This window comes from Panicum virgatum, chromosome 8K (assembly GCF_016808335.1).
Source record: "Panicum virgatum strain AP13 chromosome 8K, P.virgatum_v5, whole genome shotgun sequence".
NCBI classification, from domain to species: Eukaryota; Viridiplantae; Streptophyta; class Magnoliopsida; order Poales; family Poaceae; genus Panicum; species Panicum virgatum.
In genome coordinates, this window is record NC_053143.1 from 17,808,576 (window position 1) to 17,828,893 (window position 20,318).

Below are 20,318 nucleotides of genomic sequence, written 5' to 3' on the forward strand. Positions count from 1 at the left end.
GAACTAAAAAATTCTGGGGCACAAAGGGGTTATAGGATATATATATATATATATATATATATATATTGGTTTTCGTGGACGGCGGGAAGAAGGCGAAAACAAAAAATAACTAGGGTAAGGACGAACCTGACGGTAAACCTCTCTCTAAATACCAACTAATGTGAACAAGGGTTCTCGATCTTCTGTTATGAGGATAACTATCGATTTGGTGGAGCCGCGATACACGTTGATCCGGCCTCCAAACAGCACAATTCGAAACCCCGTAATCGCAGCACCATGTCTCCTCAGGTTATTGACCGGTGTTGCACAGTCGACCTCGCCAAGAAGGCTAATTCTTGCCTGCGAATCGAAGAACACAAGCAAGAACAAGAAAGATTGCAACCAAATTTTCAGATGATAGATTAATCTCACGAGTTGGGGTCTCACAAACCGACACAGCAGCGAAACTGTTCTTGACAGATTAATCTAATCAAAATCCAAACTCTAACTAGGGCGACGGCTACTAAATATAGAGGGTAGGTATGACCTCAACCATCTGGTCGCGTCCCTAATGGACCCAATGACAATACATGCCCCAACAACACAAAAGACGGTGGCGCAGCACCCTGACAGATTCTGGACATCCAATTGTTTCAATGATTCCTGTTGACTCAGATATCATTTGGACGTGGGACCGGTGCCATTACAAGATCTATGAAATTATCTTTCCAACTATATGTGGATCATCGAAATCGGACTCCGTACGTGGCCTGGGCGTCCAATCTAAGGCAGACTGCTCCTGGACCACGAGGTGGACTCGAAGTTGACTTGGTTTGGGCCTCCACCTTGACTTGGGCGCCCTTGCTGGTCTTCTAAGGTGGTGGCCAAGGGAAAGAACGTCCTTGGCATCTTTGAAGTTATCTCCACATATGTGGGGCATGCTCCAACATGGGTCTGGTCCCATGTGTGAATAAAAAGACCGCGACAACATTGTAATAACACATTTGTACCTACAAACAAATAATGATAGGTACATGTGGAACCAAGTGAATTATACAAGAAATCATTATGCAAATATAAGAACGAACTCACCTTATAATCAATGTTCGTATCCGAATGTGTCGTATCCTCATCACCTCCCCTCCATCCCGCACGGCGCGGCCTGCAGCAGCGGTGGGGCGTGGCCTGCAGCGGTGGCGGAGCGTCCTATGGCAGCGGCGGCAGCCCGGCATGCGGCGGGACGGAGCCCGCAGCAGTGGCTTGCAGCAGTGGCGGCACAGGTTGGTCGGGCAGCAGCGGCGATGGGCTTGGCCGGCCCGTCGATAGACTCAGCAGGCTCGTCGACGGGCTTTTCTTTTTTTTATTTGATTAACCGAGGCGGGCAGCAATCCGCCTCAGAAAATAGGTCATTTATCGTGACCTTTGATCCGAGGTGATTGCAAAAAATGCATTGGTTAATCGTTTTTGCCCGTCTCGATAAAGATTATTGTAGTAGTGCATGTTACATAATATACAGTTACTACCCAGCTTTTAACCATTATAAAGTATCTATTGTGTAACAAAACTCGCAGACATAGCTAAGCTTTATAAATGTGAAGGCAACTGACTTGAATGGCTGTCCGTACGAGCAGCTGGCAGCATACCATTGTGTCCTCTAATTACAAGAACTTGATTTGCCACCCTGGTCACTGTATAAAAAAAAACGAGGGGAAGTAGAATTTTTAAGCATACAATTGCAGGATGAAATTATACTCAAAAGATAGGAAATAGCGATGCAAGAGCATCTTCAACAGGCTCACCATCTGTATTTGGATCGGTAAAAAAAAGAGAGAAAGGGCAGAAACCGGCACCCAAGAGGCTTGCCATCTACCTCCGCTCGGAATCCATTCCCCCTTTCTAGGCATATTTGTCGATGTCTCGCACTCGTAATCTTGGCCTCCCCCTCCCGCAGAGCCTCCTTTCCCGCACTGCTCGCCCCCTCCCGCCGGTGCGCCGTCAAGACCCGCAGCCCCCTCCCGCCGGCATGCCGTCCATGCCCCCTCCCGCCGATGCGCCGTCGAGCTGGCGCAGCTCCTGCCGGCGGCGCCGACGAGCCAGCGCCATGAGCCCGTGCCCCCTCCCGCCGCCCGATGCCGAGGGCTAGGTGCTGCGCGGGTGTGTGTCTCCCTTAAATTTTGGTGCTCCAGGGGAAGCGAGGCAAGGGAGCTAGCTCTGCTCGGAGCCATGGCTGCCAGACCTCAGTGGGAGGCAAAGGAGAGGGGCGCCAGTGCTGCTTGTGGAGGAAAGCAGAGGGGAGGGGAGCTGGGCTGCCACCACTGCCGCTGGCATGGATAGAGAAGAGGAAGAGAGTGGAGGTGAGCTTGGTGGATTTGAGGAAGAAGGGGTGGATAGCTAAGAATTTGGGAAATAAAATTGTATGCAGGAGGGCACTGCACCTATATATCACGCGCACTGCAAATTACCAATCTATCACCTGAAGCATGCGCGTGGGCTGCAGAATAAACATTTGGCCCACTAATTAGTTTAGTGGCATGCAGCCGTAGCTTGCAGCTTTTAGCCCAAGCATATATAATTTTGGGAAACTGTGCACATGCAAGTTTGCCAAACTGATAAGACTAGTGTAGGTTATGTTTTCTCTTGTAATTTATTTCTTTGCTAATGCTTAGTTGGATATTTTCCATCCTTACTTTTATTTCTCTATTTTCTTTTTTACTTTTTTCTTTCCTTCCAATTGTTATTTTCCTTTCCCTTTTTCCTTAGTGGTATTTATATTTTTTATTTATTTCCCTTCCTTTCTTTTTTATTTTAGATCTCATATAGAATTCTTTTGGTTCAAGTTTGTATTTTTCGTATTTCATATTATACATCTTTATACTGTAGAATATTCATACCTAGTGTATACTAATTTGTTCCTATTATAGATATATTATCTGGTGATGTAAATTGATTTCTGACTTATACATAGGTAATTGCTTGTTTGTTTCGGATAATTCTTTTTCCTAATTGCTTGTTTCGTTTCTTCTCGTTTGTTTTATTTTCCTTCCTATTTTTTCGTTTTAATTTCTACTTCAGTAATTCTTTTGTTGATATTTTTTCTTTGTTTTCTTAAATTTGGCATGATAGATTCTAAGACGTGTATTGCATGTACAAAATTTTTTGAAGTCAACACCCAATTCGACTATCACTTTCACTTGAAATATCAACAGCTTCTTCTCAACTCTATAGATTTTCTTTGAAGATACTTCGGTTTATAAGTAGTATATGAGATAACTTGTGCTCAACATTTTCAAATTTTTTCCATAGCCTCCACTTATAAAATCATGATAGCATAACAAATCTTGTATTTTTCAGAGTAAGTTTGCTTTTTATAGAATTTAAAAATTATTGGGGCACATGGTTCATGGCATGGCTCATGAGCAAGATCTTCAAATTTTGTATCCATTTTTTAGATTAGAGCTCAAATGGGAAAAAATGATGTGAACAACATTTTTTTGCTTCATTAATACTCTATGCACAATTATTGCAGTTCAAAATTGACTTATTCTCTAATATTCCTTTTCACAAAATAGAAATGTTAAATATAGCAAAATGACCGAGAAATTTACCATAACTTAATGTAGAGTCCCACGTACAATATAGAGATAAACAAAAAAGTTTCAAACGGAGAACTAATTTTTTAAAGTCAAATTTGCCGTGTGCTTAACAAAAACACACGGCAAAGAAGACTCTTTTGCCGTGTGTATATGTTTACCGTGTGCTTTATTGCTCGGCATACGGCAAAGATGGTGCTATGCCGTGTGTCCATTTGTTTGCTGTGTGCTAAACACTTGGCACACGGCAAACATCCTGTTTGCCGTGTGCCTGTATATTTGCCGTGTCCTACATGGTAGGCACACGGCAAAGAGTCTGTTTGCCGTGTGCCCGACAAAGTGCACACGGTAAAGCTTCTCGCACACGGTAAAGGTGGCGTCTCTCGTAGTGTTGACGCAAGAAATACAGCGGTGCATTCAGAATTTATTTTGGATATTCGCAGTGGGATTTATGAATTTTTCTTATTTCAAACTTGTTTGGATGTGGGTGATTTAATTGTTTTGTCTTTTCTGTATGCATGCACGTCTTCTTTCTCTCTCCGTGCACTAAAAATAAATAGTGGGCCGTACCTAACATACAACTTATTGAGCTGGAAAATGACCCACCACGCGCCATGCAAAGCTGCTTCTTCAGGCGATGGTGATACATTCTGTCCCCTCCAGTGATATACAACCGCGCGCACCCCTCCCTGCAGCACCACCTCAGATTCTTGCCGCGTGGCCCTTTGTGAGATCAGACAGGAGAAGGCAATCAGACGGGCTGCTCGGCTCAGGAGGGCAGTCTTCTCCGTGCGTGACGGCTCAGGCTCGTCAGGCTCAGCCGCGCCGCTCTCTAGCTGGTCCCCTTCCACGTTTCCTCTCCCAGATCCCAGCCCCAAGCCTCCGCCGCCACCGCCGCCGCCACGAAGATATCGCCGGGCCCGCGCTGACCTTGTCGAGCTCTCTCCTCCTGCGATGGGAAAAGGCCCCCAACCTGTATGTCTGATTGTCTGGAACCTCTACTGCCATGGCCGCACCTCCGATGCCGCCGGCATGCTCTACGCCGTCGAGGGCTCCGGCTCCCCCGGCAACATCGTTGCCTTTTACAGACTTGTGGCGGGATGCTGATGGAGTGACGGTACAGCCATTTCGACGCCGCGTGCGGGCTCGTCAAAGCAAGGTGCCTCTTGCTTTATCTGTGTCTTGTATGTTATCTGTCTCATTCATTCAAAATCTTTGAGATTTTGCAAGTATCGCACTAAGCTTTCGCAAGATAATGTCATGTTTGCCGCCAAGACAGTTGTAATGACCAGTTGACCACCCAGAGAAGGAGATGGTTCGTCAGGTCAATTACATTATGGCCAGCACTAAGCAGTAAGCAACTCATCTTTTCGTTTGAAGAGCTAAGGAACATTTGGAGTGTAACTGTTTCCCTGCTTGCAATTGCAGGTTGCCCAGCGTCACTTTCAATAGAAGCACCTTGCAGACTGTAAGCAAGGAATGAGCTCGACTGCGTAGAATGCTAAAGAACTCCAGAACTGATAAGCTTCGACGCCCATGAATGCGATTGCAGCTCGAAAGTATTGTAGTGATCAAATTGTAGAATGTATATGCCGATAGATTTCTATTGAATGGACCAAGTGTCAATGTATACCTGTAATCGGTAGTATTTTTTTATCTAAAGTACATATGGTCTGATGTGGTCGCAAATATGCAATATGATCGATTTGTTACAAAACTTCAGATTGTTTCATGGTCCCAACTGTCACAGTGAAAATTGAAATAAACTTCAGTGTAACACAGCTAGATTACATGTTTTCTTGATTTGGAATTATATCAAAATTTAATTTCTTAACAGCTGGCTGCAATGTGGCAGCTCGATCAACTCCAAGCAAGAGATCTGTATAGCCTCCTTGGATGTAAGCAGCTCCCATGGTAGAAGAACTGTCATACATATTAAAGTGCGGCATCTTGACATTACATCCTTCTTGGATCAACGGAGCAGCCATAGAAGAAGATTGCACATAGACATCATTTGCAAAGTTTGGCATTGTACTGTTACCACCAAAGCTACTAGCATTAAAATCCTGTGTCAAAAAAATTGAAATTGTTCATAAACATTGCATATCAACAAATAAAATATGAAAGGTGAATATAGTCCAAGTATGGCTTACAATAAATTGATCTGTATCAGCACCTTCATATCTATTTTCTGCTGTATTCTTTGAATTTTTTCCTATAAATCAAACAAATTAAGTTAACTTTACAAGCATAGAATGGGGAAAAAAGTAGTCTGGTTTAGTAGGATCAATACCTTTCTTTTTACCACTTTTCTTTTTCTTCTCTATTTTCTTATCTAGGGAGATGGTTCCTCGTTTACTCTTTGGGCTTTTCACCACCTGAGGAACTCTAAATGATATTTTGCCATTTAATGTGTCTGCAGCACAGTCAACCAAAACTAGAGGAATCTCACTAGCTTTTTCCTCAATCTTGCTTACAGAAATATCTGCTTCCAAATCTAACTTATCTATGGCTTTCTCCAAATCATCAAGTTCTTTTGACAGTGAACACTTCAATGCAACAGATGTCGCCTTTCATGAAATACATGCAGCATGCGTTTTCAAACTCTCTTTCTCAGTTCCCAGCTTCTCAATATAAAATCATCTCTTTGCATATTTTGTCCATCTACTCAATATATATTGTGGTGACAAAATATAAACATCATTGATATTGAAAACTTTGAGGGCATGCTTGCACAATATACCTATACGATGTGGATGCCACATTTCATCAAATTGTATTAGGAACCATATTATTGCCATTTAAAAATATGTATACATACCTATGGATTCATACTTTCTGCAAGCACATGTGATGGCCATATCTGCTTTGTTGAATACAACTATTGCTCCATAATAAGAGTGCATATGCATACCTGTATATGTCAAGATTGACCCCTCATTTTGTAATAATTTACAAGAGAATGAAAATTGTTCCTTAAATTCCTCCTCAAACTATGAATACAGCCGTCTTGTATATGACTCAGCTGCAGTCTTCATTAGAGGTAAATTTGGGTCGTAAGTACTTGGATTTTTTTCGACATGATTTAAAATCTTCATTGAACTCATTTTTCACTAATACTACGTGAAACCTTCTCACATTCTACAAGGTGCTCTTTAAGTCCAAGTTTCCTACGAAATCTTTTCTTGAATACATTGTTCATACCTTCGCTCCTTTGAGTCGAATTCATATTAGCTGTAAATGAGTCACGGTAGACAGCAGCCCACTTTTTTCTCAAATCGTATAAGTTTTTCATCTACTCATTATACTCAAGGTTGTACTCATGCAACAATTCAAGCCACTTCTTGTTGAAGTAAAACTCCGATATGTCTTCATAAACACATCTCTTAAAATCAGGTAGAAACTTCTCTGCATGCTTTTGAATTACATGTCCGAGATGTTTAGCTGCATTGACATAAATATTCCACAAACATAGGTGATGGCTTGTATTTCGGAAAACATAAGCAATTGCTCCTGCCATGGCGGCATCTTGATCAGTGAAAATTGTGCTTGGATGCTTGCATGCCATTGCTGTTAGAAAGATTTCAAAGAGCCAAACAAATGATTCAATAGTTTCATTAAACAGCAGTGCAGCTCCAAAAATAATTGTCTGCTTGTGATGATTAGTTCCAAGGAGTGGAGCAAAAGGCATTTCAAACTTACACGACATCACCAAAGCATGCGTAATCCGTGATGGATTGACCATCTGCCCAAAAGAAATTAGCGATCCTACCATCTTCCTGATCTATTTGAATAAAAGAATGATGGGTCTTCTAGTTGCTTATTTTTCAGGTACTCCAGCAGTGTTTGCGCGTCATTGGATTCTAAGTACTTCTTGCGTTGACGACCAATCACATTATTGCAATCCATCCTCGAGAATGGCACTTTGTCAGCTCCTCCATAAAATTCCTTCATAAACTCATAAACCTGTGCTGGTTGCATCCCGCCTTCCCTTAATAGACCAATTAGTTGCATGTCGGCCTCTGTAACATTTTGTTGGGACCTCAGCTTATGCCTTTTATTTGGACTAACATGGTAATGATCACTACTAGAAAACGGCACATTCGTCCCTACATGTTAGTACCGGGCGCACTTTGGCCCGGTACTAAAGGTCAATTTAGTACCGGGAGGTACGCATAGTGTCCTGAGAGTCGAATAGTACCGGCTGAAACCACTACTGACGTCAAGAAATAACGATTTAGTACCGGCTGGTAGCTCTAGCCGGTACTAAATAGCACCCACAAAATTTAATACCGGGTAGAGACACCGTCCGGTACAAAAAGTATTCTATTTGTACCGGACATAACCTCCGTCCGGTACTAACCATGCCAGCAAAAAAAATCTTCCGTCATCCTTAAAATATCCACTCCACCACTCACCAGGCCGAGTCTCATCCTCATCCTCTCCTCTCCACTCCGTCGTCCTCTCCACTCAGTCCTCTCATCCTCTCTCTCTCTCTCTCTCCCTCTCCTCTCCTCTCCTTAGGCAGGCCGCAGGCGGCATCCCGGCGGCGCGCGGGGCCAAGGCTGGCGGCACGTGAGGGCCTGGCCGGCCTCCCGGCGGCGCGCGGGGGCCTGGCCAGCCTCCCGGCGGCGCACGGGGCCAAGGCCTCCCGGCGGCGCTCGGGGGCCAGGCCGGCGTCCCGGCGGCGCGCGGAGCCAAGCCAGCCTCACGGCGGCGCGCGGGGGCTGGCCGGCCTCCCAGCGGCGCGCGGAGCTGCCTGCTCTGCCTCCGATGATTGTGATTGTATTCTGTGAAATTTGTGATTGTGAGATGTATTCTTCTGAAATTTGTTATTGTGAGATGTATTTTTCTGATTGTAAAAGGTATTCTTGTGATTGTGATGACTGGTGTGGAAATATATTCTTGTGCTTGTGATGTGATTTTTTGATTGTAATGACTGTGTGGTGGAAAAGGAAAAAGAAGGAAAATGAGAAAAGAAAATGAAAACGAAAACGAAAAAAAGGAGGGAAAGGAAACCTACACGTTTGGACACAAAAGATCTTTTAGTACCGGGCAACTTGACCGGTACTAAATGGCATGTCATTTAGTACCGGCCAAGCGATACCGGTCGGCTGCCCGGTATTAATAGGGGGTTGCAGACGGTACAAATGGCAATATTTCTAGCAGTGGATTGTGATCAAGTACAACCTTTTGCACTGTCAAAATCCCCTCCCTGCTAACACTAAACTGAACACGAGCATTGCAGCCTGTTCTTGTGCCCTTTGATATTATGACTTGCTTTGTTGATTGCCTTGGCTACTGCAAACCATATATTTCAGATATATTGTATTATCTGCTCGACGCTTTGCATCGCTCTTTCTAATACTGAACCCAACTTTGTCCGCATATGTATTATACATATCAAAAGCTTTCTTCTCTGATTCAAAATCACACAAGAAACAATTTATGATGTCTAATGCTTATACAAAAAGTTTTGAAGTGAAATCCCAATTCGACCATCATTTTGACTTTAAATCTTAACGAATCCTTCTCAACTCTAGGGTTCTTCTTTGGAGATGCTTCGTTTTGTAAGCAACGTATGTGACAACTTGTGCAAAACCTTATCAATTTTTTTACCAAAGCCTCCATATCTGATATCATGATATCATGACAAATCTCAAAATTTTCAAACTTTGTTTGCTTTTTATAGAATTTAAAAATAATTAGGCCACACGTTCGTTCGTGGTCATGTTTCGTGAACAAGATGTTCGAAATCTCCTTTCATTTCCTAGATAAGGTCTTACATAGTCACATTGGACTTAGTAACATGAATATTATTTTTCCATTCATTATATTCCATTATACAAATCGCTTGCTGTTAAATTTAACTTGTCCCCAAAATTTTTTTTAATAAAATAAATTAACTAAATATAGCAAACAAACCAAGAAATATACAAAATTTTAAAATGGAGTACCATGTATAGTATGGGGACAGGGAAAAAAGTTTGGAGGGCAAAAGGGAAATATTTTTTTTAAGTTTGCCGAGGGCTAAAATATACACTTGGCAAAGTTGTGTTTTTGCCGAGTGTGTAAAAAAACACTTGGCAAATAGTATCTTTGCCGAGTGTCACTAATGGGCACTCGGTATACACTAACGGCAGGCGCTGAGCTAGACGGCGTGCGGCGGCCATTGCACATGGCAGGCACGTGCCATGCTTTGCCAAGTGCATTTCTGGTGGCACTCAAACATAGGGGCTGTTTGGATGGAGGCCACAACTCGCCATGCTACAGTGCCATGGCGGGTGTGGCGCTCACAAACCCCGCCACAGAGCTATGGTGTGGTGAGGTGTGGCCTCGATCCAATCGCGCCCATAGTCTTTGTCGAGTGTCTACAGCTTCCTGCACTCGACAAACGTAGTCGTTGCTGAGTGTATATTGTTGCCGTGCATTTTTTTGGATACACTTGACAAATAAATTATTTGCCGAGTGCCCGAAAGAAAGCTCTTGGCAAATACCTAGGCATACGGCAAATAACCAATTTTTGGTATTGTTAGCCTTGGGCCTTCGGCTGAGGATTGAAAAAAAAATAAACATACATATAAGTACAAAGGGGCGCAGTATGGGCCCTACTGGGCTAGGCCCTAGGTCATCGCCCATTTCACCCAAGCCTGATCCTCGATCGTGGCGGCAGCTATGGAGATGGTACAATGGGAGACGACGAGATTTAGGATGACTTCAATCAATTATATTATTGGATGAAATCATAAAGGAAAATACCAAAATACCCGTAGCATTATTTTTATGAGTGGTTTCTGGCCCACAAAATATTAGGCTTTGGTCCACATCTTAGGGGGTGCGTTTAGCAGAACTCCCAAAGTTGATTATTTGCTGAATCCAGCAGGAGTTCTGCCGAACAGTTTTTCAGAGAGAAGCGATTCTCTGCTGATTCTGTGAAATGAACTAAGAGACTGGGAGCCGAAAAAAATAATTTCTCCTGATTCTGTGAAGTGATTCCCTATCGTGATTTTAAGAGTTTATGCTGGAGAATCACCTTCAACCACAGAATCACTTCTCTAAGAATCAGCTCTAATAGAGAATCAGAATTAGATGGAGCTCTACCAAATGGATCCTTAGGGCTCGCTTAATCTAGTCTGGTTAGGATCTGGAGCCAGACTAGTTCAAGCCTGTCGCCACTAATACATTTGATTCATGTTTGGTTGCATGTACAAGTAAAGCCTGATTTCATTTTGCTGTGTTTGGTTTGCTTGCATTTGCGAGTGGTATCACCCCATCTATGTAAGCGGTGAGCCTTCCATCCTCTCACCTCCTCTCTTCTCTGTACCCGCTCCAGCTCTTCTCGTCACATCTGCGTGCAGCATGCAGCTCCGCCGCCTCGTGTGTGAGCTCCGAGCGGGCGGGATGCAGGAGCCCTGCCGGCGGTGCGGGTGAGCAAGGGCAGCGCACGTCGCCGGCCGTGCGTGCGCGACCATATGCGTGCAGGTAAGCTCCACCGCGCGAGCGAGCTCCGCCGCCGCACGATTGCGGGAGCTCCGCAGCCCCGGTACGGGCGAGCTCGCTCCGGCGGCCGCGCACATCGCTGGCAAGCTCCATGGACACCGTCGGGCGGAGGTAACGAGCGACGAGAGAAGAGGAAGGTGAGCGCACAGTCACCGCGGAACGGGAACGTAGGGGCCGTTCCCGTACCGGAACGTGGGAACATTTTCGTTCCTGCAGTGTAAAAATGCATCTCAAATGTCGTTCCCCGTTCCTCGGGAACGCGCGGCGTGTGGGGCGGCCGGCGGAAGAGCTATGTGGCGGGCGCGTCGGCGGCCCCCGAAGGTGATGGCATGGCAGGGTGAGCCTTCCGTGGCTGCAGTTCCGGCGGCAGTGGCGCCACCTGTGGCGCGTGCCAAGAACAGCAGCACGCGGCGGCTGCCCATCATGGAACCACAACCACCGCCGCTCAACGCCGGCCATGAGCGGGGGCTCAGGTACGGTGGGAGCTGTCATGGCGGCAGGTGAGCTTGGCCTTGTTCGTGGAGATGGTTGTACAGTTGGCTGGCAATGAAAAGAGAGATTCTAATTTAGATTATTTACATGCCATGTAACGTTAGCAGTCAGTATGTTCATATTGACGAGATTGCAAAAACTGGCCGTTTTCGTTGATGAATCAGTGAATTGTTTTGATGGGTGTCACTTCGTGGGATAGTAGTTTCATTTATATTCAGACTCGGCCGCTCTAATTGTCGGATTTGTAGAGTCAATCAAGAAACGAAGCAAATCAATCTGGTCTGGCACTAGTCATCGATCATTGATCCCTCTTGAGTTCCTTTTTACTCCGTTGCGCGCACAAATTATGCTGTGAAGTCACAAGAAAGAAGGAAAGTGCCCTTATTTTGCACTAGCAAAAAGTTGTTGGATTACGTATCGCAAATTTCTGCTGTTGAGTAACCAACATCACACAGTGCATAGATCAACCGGGATTTCATTCATCTTTCCTTTTTCCATATGACAACAAGTCCTAGATCTATAAACGAGAACAGAGAGGAAAAAAGAAAACAAACAGGAAGAAGAGAGAGGACCCTCGCTGGTGGAGCTCGAAACGCTTGCCATCCGCAGCCACAGGCGCCGCCGCAGCCATGCTCGCCTGCAGTCACACGCCGCGCGCCACCGCGCATCCGCAGCCGCAGCGGGAGCCCCGCTGCTGCGCGGCTTCGCCCCGCCGCAGCCCGCACCGGCGGGGAGGAGGAGGAGGGAAAGGAGGCCGGAGATGGGGATGGGAGGGAGGAGAGGGGAGAGGAGCTTGGAGGGAGCGGTGGGGAGAGGATAAGACCCGGTGGGGAAGGAGGAATAAAATCTAAGGATGGGAGAGAGAGGGTGCGGAGAATGAAAAAAAAGGCAGCGAAGGCATCACCGCCGGGTCGTATTACGATTCGGCGGTGATCCTCACATATCACCGTCGGTTCGTATTATGACCTTGCGTGGGCGTCACCACCGGTTCGTAATAGAAAAAGCGTTTGTAGCCTAGTGATTATAAGAGTCTCAGGAGCATCTCAGATTCTAGGTTCGACTTCGTGTTGGAGTAAATATTCTAGGATTTACCGGTATTGTGCTTTTAGTGGTAGGCGACATTTCCATCGACAGTGAGACGTCTGTGGTGACTTCGTCAATATCAAGGATTTGCCATCAGTTTTCAAAGATGCTCATATAGGTAGGATTTGCGTACGTGCGTAATAAGAGTGAGCGTGCGTACGTTATGAATGTCTAACTTGTACTGTATAATCCAAAAAAGTGGAGCACCAAGATACTATAGAGGGGTAATAGATAACGCAGTTTGCAGTCACGAGGACGGCACAATTGCATGCCGAGGTACTCACGATCCTATCCATCGGTCTCTCGCCTTTTTTTTTCTTCGGGCCACATGTTCCAGGAGCAGCTCTATCGCTGGCTATTGGGCCAAGCTCTTTCGGGACCCACCTTTCAGCGATGCAGAGATAGCAGAGGGGTCGGAGCGTGAATTGAAACAGTGAGAAGCGTCGTAGACTTCCGGTCAAGGACTCCGTTGGACTCGTGAAGAATGAAAGAAAAATGCTAACTGACCGGTGGACCATGGATTTAGTAGCCCCACTGTCAGTCGCTTGGGTGAAGGAGCAGGAACGATGGCTGGGCCGTACGGGCTCGGGGCAGGAGCACCAGCTGCGGCTCCAAGGGCTAAGGATGAATTAGGATAGGATAAGAATGAAATCAGATCCGGATACCATCTTTTACTATATTTTAATTTAAATACAAATACGGATATGAATCTTAGCGGATACGAATACAAAATGAATAGTTCGAATTCGGATTCAGATCCGGATATCTTGTCAATTTGAAACATAGTGTCATCACATGTATCAATTTACTTTGTCAAGAATTGTATAGTAGATTGGAATCATTGTATAAGTAGAGAGTAAAGGATTAGAAGATAGCTAATAAAAAATAACATACTTATCTACGCATAGCTTTTATAATTAAATATATCAAACAAATTTTAAATGTAAAGTAAATAAGTATTAAATACTTAATAATTAGTATATATATATAAATGATTTCACCATCCAATAAATAAGTAATTTGACACATATAAAATAATTTTTGCATTAAATAATTAAATTAAAATAAATAAACTTAATTTTTATATCATTAATAATATTAGAAATAATATTAGTAGTATCTAGCTTTTAAATAATTTAAATGGTGTACATCATTAAATAATTAGTTATATAGATAAGTTTAAAATGGTTTCACTAGTCACTTTTTTTGCGGACACGGATATGGTCGGATATTCCATATTTATTTCGGATACAAATATGAAATCAGATGGAGAAAAAAATCTGAAAATCGGATTCGGATACATCTATATGACATCTATATTGAAATCGAATACAAATACGAATATTCATAGTGTGTATCCGAATTATCTACCGGACCGGACCCCTCCTCATTCGGAACCACCGAAAAATTGCAACACCCCGAGCTTGCAGGCAGCGGGTGGGGTGGGGACTGGGGCCACTAGCATCCCCGGCTGCACTGCACTGCAGGGTCGCGTTGGTGCTACGCAGGCAGCTTTGACTGGGCCCTGCCTTGGGCGACGCGGGCATGCGCCCGTGCCGGACCGGACGGGGAAAATGATTGGACTCCTCGGCGCCCTGCTCCATCTACCGAGTACGGCTGCTCAGAAAATCTCTTCTCTACTTCTATACTCCTAAATCTATCTATATATCTATATACTCCTAAAAAGCCCGAAATGGCGACTCGTCCGTCGCTTCCCCCGCTTCGTCGTTCTGCCGCTCGGTACTGGAGCCGTCCGATGGATTGTTACGGCGCAAACAACGGCGGCCCGTAACAATCGCAGCTCGTGATGCCACGGGGAAATCGTCATTCTGCCGGTATCGAACGGGAGCCGTCCATTTTGGACGTCAGACGGAACGAACGATGCGCATTAGCCCCTCTCTCAGGTGCCGTTCTCCGGTGGTTTCGCCTCGACGCCGGCTCCTGTCAAGCTCGAGTGCCTTATGGTAGCCTCGGCTACCACGGCCAAAAAACAGCTTATTCGTCTCTACACGTTAGTATAGGTCGCACTTTGATCCGATACTAACGAATCAATTAAGTACCGGGCGGGACGCACAGTGCCCCTGGGAGCCGGTTAGTACCGGCTAGAACCCCGAGCGGTGCAACGGCTAGCGCGAGCCGGTACTAAATGGTGCCGAGCTCATTTAGTACTGGCCAGAGGCTCCAGCCGGTAAAAAATGTGGAGCTTTAGTACCGGCTTGAGCCACCAGCCGATACTAATGCTCTTACTATAAATCAGCGCCCCTTCTTCCTATCTAAGCCCGAGCCAGCATTTGACCGAGCTCGGGCTTTTCTTCTCCATGGCGACATAAAGAGGCGTTTAAGTTTTGTGGGGTACTCACTCTTCTAAGTGCGCGAAGGGTTTGCAACTTCACCCTCTCTACATTGATGGTCTTCATGATTTGTTTCATGCTCCATAGTTAGAGAAATTTGTGATTTTTAGAAATAGTGAGAATGAGCAAGATTTCTTTGATTTATACATGGATTTGAGATGTATAGAACTCATTACTTGAATTTGGAGAAGGTCTATTGGATAGGTTCAATGTGGGTAATTTGTAGTAATTTTTTTCAATTATTTTTAAGTGGCATGGTTAGTTTGGTAGTTGTTATGCATTTAGTTACACTATTTTGACACTCTAATGATGTATTTATTCAGGCTCATATGGAAACCATCGAGAAGTTTAAAAAATCTTTATTTTCGGATCATGGATATGTCGTTAACCTTGATCCTGCGGTACTAACATTGCTATTCAGGGTAATATCGATATCCACGATGTGGTGCGGTATATATGAGGACGTGATGCAGGAGTTGTACTTCTTGGTCCCAATAATGAAATCCTCACCTTTGAGCGAGTTGAGAATGACATTATTCGGACCAAAGCCATACTACTTCATCAGGTCCTATTGTACTGTACTGTGTCGTGGATATCTATGCTAGCCCCGAATGCCAGTGTCATTACCACCGGGTCAAGGTTAACGTCATAGACATATTTTAAAACAAATATTTTTTTCTTCTCGATGATTTTAGAGAAAGTGAGCCTGAAACAAAGCTGCGAACATTGATTGCGCATCCCTTATGGCGTGGAACGACGTGTTCGCCTTGAAACTGAAGAGTGTCAAAATAATTAAGATTTACGATTTATGTTTTCATTTTAATTCAAATAATTTGTTCAGTTTTTTATATTTATTTGATAAGTGTACTAAAATTAGTTTTGTTTCTTAATGAGACATATAGACATATAATTGACCTGTTATTAATATTATTTCTTAGAAATGCCTTTGCAACATGATGCCTTTGAGCGTCGAGCTGCGGCTCGAGCGGCAATATGCAATCAATTGGAGCGCACCGGTCTTTCGCTTGAGTTCCACCCTGCAGAGCATGTTGGTCTTATTAGCGGTCATATTCATTGTTTGATTAAGAAAGCTTTTCATATATTCTCACTTGGCAAAGAAAGTCGTAAATTTCATCGTGAATTTGATGTCGAGTTGCATGGTACTGATGATAATCGTGAGTTGATGGCTCGATATAATGCAAGACGAGAAGCGTCGGGATGGCGGAATATGACCGTTCCGTGTCAAGACCTCGCGAGACAGTTTACGAGGCATTGGTCAAAAGATGTCATGATGAGTAGTTTGTATTAGCTAGCTAGCATGTAGTTTAATCTATATTTTAACTTAAACCTTCTAATTTATCATGTTGTGTAATTTAAGCATGTTATGTAATTTTAATTCGCAGAAATGGTGCATGCTTCGTTATGTAAATTAATTTGGACCTTTTAATGTTTAATTTGCAGAAATGGTGCATGCTTCATTATGTAAATTTTATAGTGTGAAATTTGCTAAATCATTGTAAATCGATGGACTGACAATGGATGTATGGCGACAAGTGCACCATGGCATGGATTAATGTTCTAAAGTTTTGTCTTGATGCGGCGGAGGCCCACAAGTCATCGAAAGGTTTTATGTGCTATCCATGCCGCCTTTGTCAAAAGAAGAAAGAATACTCTAACAAACACACTCTACACATCCACATTTATGAAAAGGGTTTCATGAATAGCTATACGCTTTGGACCAAGCACGGTGAACTTGGAGTTCTGATGCAAGAAGGTGAAGGAGATGATGATGACGACAACAACATTGCAGATTGGGCTCATTTATATGAAGCAGGTGCTTTTGAAGATGAATTAATGGACAAGGCTGAAGAAAATTATGCAGAAGATCAACCACTTGACGAACTAGGTTAGTTTTTAGTCAATTGACAGAGAGACAGTGAAACTTTGAAGGAGTCAAAGAAGTTAGATATGATGTTTGATGAGGATATAACAAGTATGTATACGGCCAAACATGGTGAATGGTGTGAAGATGAAGGAGACCAACAAGATTTTTTAAGTCGAGAAGAAGGCCCAAAGCTTATCCGGTTCGAGTCCTCAACGTGGAGGCCCAAAACAACTCAAGTTCGAGTCCACCTCGGAGTCCAGGAGCAGCCCGCACTAAAAATGACACCCAGGTCGCATACGGAGTCCGTTTTGGATGTTCTTTATATGAATGGAAAGATAATTTCAAGGAGTTTACAATGGCTCCAGTTTCAGGCCCAAATTCATTAGGAGTCAACGGGAATCGTCAAAATAATATGACGTCCAGAATCTGCTAGGGCGCTGCGCCGCCGTCTTTTGGGCTGTTGTCCCATGTATCGTGTCGGGCCAAATGGCCCCACTGGTGGACGCCCCCTTGGCTACCACCGGCAACCCTAGGATGTCCCTTAGGGTATAAACTCAGTAGGCTCCGCCTAGAATGATCGGGTTTTGTTTAGTCTTGAGTTTTCCTTCGAGGAACAGACATTGCATCGTTGTATCTGTAGCGACAAGTCCTTATACATTGATCCAGGGCCCCGTTCTTGATCTCCTCCACTGTGTCGATTAGTCCTTTGGAATTGAGTTATTGAACCCCTCTTGTGATTCGCTTCATCCATACTTGCAATATCAGATTGCGTGTTTACATCTTCTTGCTTGTGTCCTTCGATTCGCTTGCAGGAAAAGCCTTCTCGGCGAGATCAATCAAGTTGTGCTTGGTTGATAACCAACGGAGCAGTGGTGTAATGGTTGCTTGACTTCGAATCGTGCTGATTAGAAGCCGGATCGCCAACGTCACACACTCTACCAATCGAATTTACCTCTACCTCTCGGAAGATCGAGGATCACAAAAAACTATTGTACCCAAATTGCAAGCAGGGGCTTAAAAAGTTGGGTACCACACTGGAAATGCTGCAATAGAATGCAGCCAATCGTGTTATCGATAAGGGATTTGAGGAGCTACTAGGTATTGTAAGGAACATACTTCCAGAGGGGAACGAACTGCCCTCTACAATATATGAAGCAAAAAGGTTGTTTGCACTCTTAGATTAGATGTACAGAAAATTCACGCATGTCCTAACGATTGTATTCTCTATCGCAGTGATGAATATGAGAAATTGGATGCTTGTCCTGTCTGCGATGCAAAACAGTATAAGATCAGGCAAAATGATTCTGGTGATGTCGACGGGGAGCCCGCCAAGAAAAAAGTTTCCGCTAAGGTGATGTGGTATTTTCCAGTAATACCATGTTTGAAGCGCTTTTTCAGAAACAAATCCCATGCTAAGTTGATGCGGAAGCACAAAGAAGAGCGTAGGTAATATTAAATGCTGAGACACCCCGCGGATGGGTCCCAGTGGAAAAACGTGGATACAGAATTCCCAGATTTTGATAACGACACAAGGAACATAAGGTTTGGTTTAAGTATGGACGGAATAGAGAATTCCCAGGTTTTTATGCATTTGTATAATAATTTACACACAAAACACATTTTAAACACTAATAAAAGAAAATTTGGACTCAATATGATAAATTAATTACATAAACTTATATTCAAACTAACAAAGTGATATAAACTACAAAAATATAATTTTGTATGGCCAAAACAACATATGTTAGTATTTTTAACGAATTAATTTAATTTTTTAGAAACCAGACACATTTGAAACTCATTTTGAACTCAATGTGACGAGTTCAGAGTGTAAACCTATATTCGATTTGATGCAGTTATGTAAAGTACAAAACTATTAATTTTTAATAGTCAAAATAGCATATTTTTGCATATTTATGCATTTGTATATTAATTTACACACAAAAACACATTTGAAACTCATATAAGGAAAATTTGGACTCAATATGATAAATTAAGTGCATAAACTTATATTCAAATTAACAAGGTGATATAAACTACAAAAAATATAATTTTGCATGGTCAAAACGATATATGTTTCTATTTTTAATTAATTTATTATACATAAACAACATTTAAAGGCAGTTATTTTTGGCTCTTTAGTACCGGGCCGACTCATTGCCCGGTACTAAAGTGTCTCCACGAAAATTTCCCGCCCGTTGGGGATATTTAGTACCGGGCGTAGCCACGGCCCAGTACTAAATGTGCCAGTTTAGTAGCGGACCTTGTTTACGGCCGGTACTAAACTGCGCACGCGCCAATTTAGTACCGGGCACAGCCACAGCCCGGTACTAAAGTGGCCAATCTATATAATGCTGGGACTTAGTGTTCGCCGCCATTCCCCCCCGACGAGATCGATCCCTCGGACCGGCCGCCCGTCGACGCTGCCACCGCCGTCCTCCTCCACGTCGCCCTAGCTTCTCTGTGCCGGCAAACTCTGTGCCACCATCCTCGCCGTGCCATCTGCGCCGCCCTCCACCGCTCCAGGCCCTTCGCGCCACCCCCTCCCACGCTGTCCCTGCGCGCGCCGCCGCACGTCGTCGTCCCCTCAGGCGCCGGCCTCCTCCACGCGCGAAATGACCTCCGCAGGTCCTGCGCCGCCCTCCTCCGCGCCAGCGGACACTCCCCGGCGTCCTCTGCGCCATCCTCCTCCGCCCCGCCCCCTCCACGCCGCCCTCCCATTGACGTCGTCGTCCTCCGTGCGCGCCTCGTCGTCCCTCCTCCAGCGCCGCCGCCTCGCCCTCCCCGACGTCGCGCCGACTGAGCCCTCGGGCTGACGTCAGCACGACTCCGTGCTGACATCAGCCATTTTTTTAATTAGGTTAAGTGATTATTAAAATTTGTAGAAAATTTGTTCGATTTGATGAAAATGATGAAAAATTGTGAAAAATTCTATGAATTGGTGAATATTTGTAGAAATTGATGAAAATAGTAGGAAAATATAAGGAATTGATAGTAAATAGTGAAAATTGGAGAAAATTTCAAGGCACCTTGTAGAAATTGTGGAAAATTCTAGGACACATTGTAGAAATTAAGTAGAAATTGTAGATATTTGTTCGAGTTGATGAAAATTTGTTAAAATTGGTAGATATTTGTTCAAATTGATGAAAATGATGAAAAATTGTCAAAAATTCTATGAATTGGTGAATATTTGTACAAATTGATGAAAAAAATAGGAAAATATTAGGAATTGATAGTAAATAGTGAAAATTGTAGAAAATTTCAAGGCACCTTGTAGAAATTGTAGAAAATTCCAGGGTACATTGTAGAAATTATGTAGAAATTATAAAATTTCTATGAATTCTATTAATTGATGGAAAATTCTCGTGAAATTGTTTGCCATATTGTAAAAAATGTAGAATTTTGTCCATAAGTTGTATACATTGGTATTGTTGATTG

At 43.8% G+C, this 20,318-nt stretch overlaps 1 protein-coding gene and 1 long non-coding RNA gene across 2 annotated transcripts; one reads left to right on the forward strand and one right to left on the reverse strand.

The window, feature by feature from the left end:
• Positions 1–375: 375 nt before the first annotated feature.
• Positions 376–2,385, reverse strand: LOC120644101. The gene is made up of 2 exons (XR_005663399.1): positions 1,779–2,385; positions 376–1,667 (listed from the first exon to the last, which is right to left on the reverse strand). It is a non-coding gene; the product is annotated as an uncharacterized LOC120644101 (long non-coding RNA).
• Positions 2,386–11,393: 9,008 nt separating this feature from the next.
• LOC120645522 (formin-like protein 5) lies at positions 11,394–19,683 on the forward strand. The gene is made up of 3 exons (XM_039922304.1): positions 11,394–11,542; positions 18,114–18,231; positions 19,246–19,683. The coding sequence occupies exons 1-3, from the start codon at positions 11,394–11,396 to the stop codon at positions 19,681–19,683; spliced, it is 705 nt and encodes a 234-aa protein (XP_039778238.1).
• The last annotated feature ends 635 nt before the right edge of the window (positions 19,684–20,318 follow it).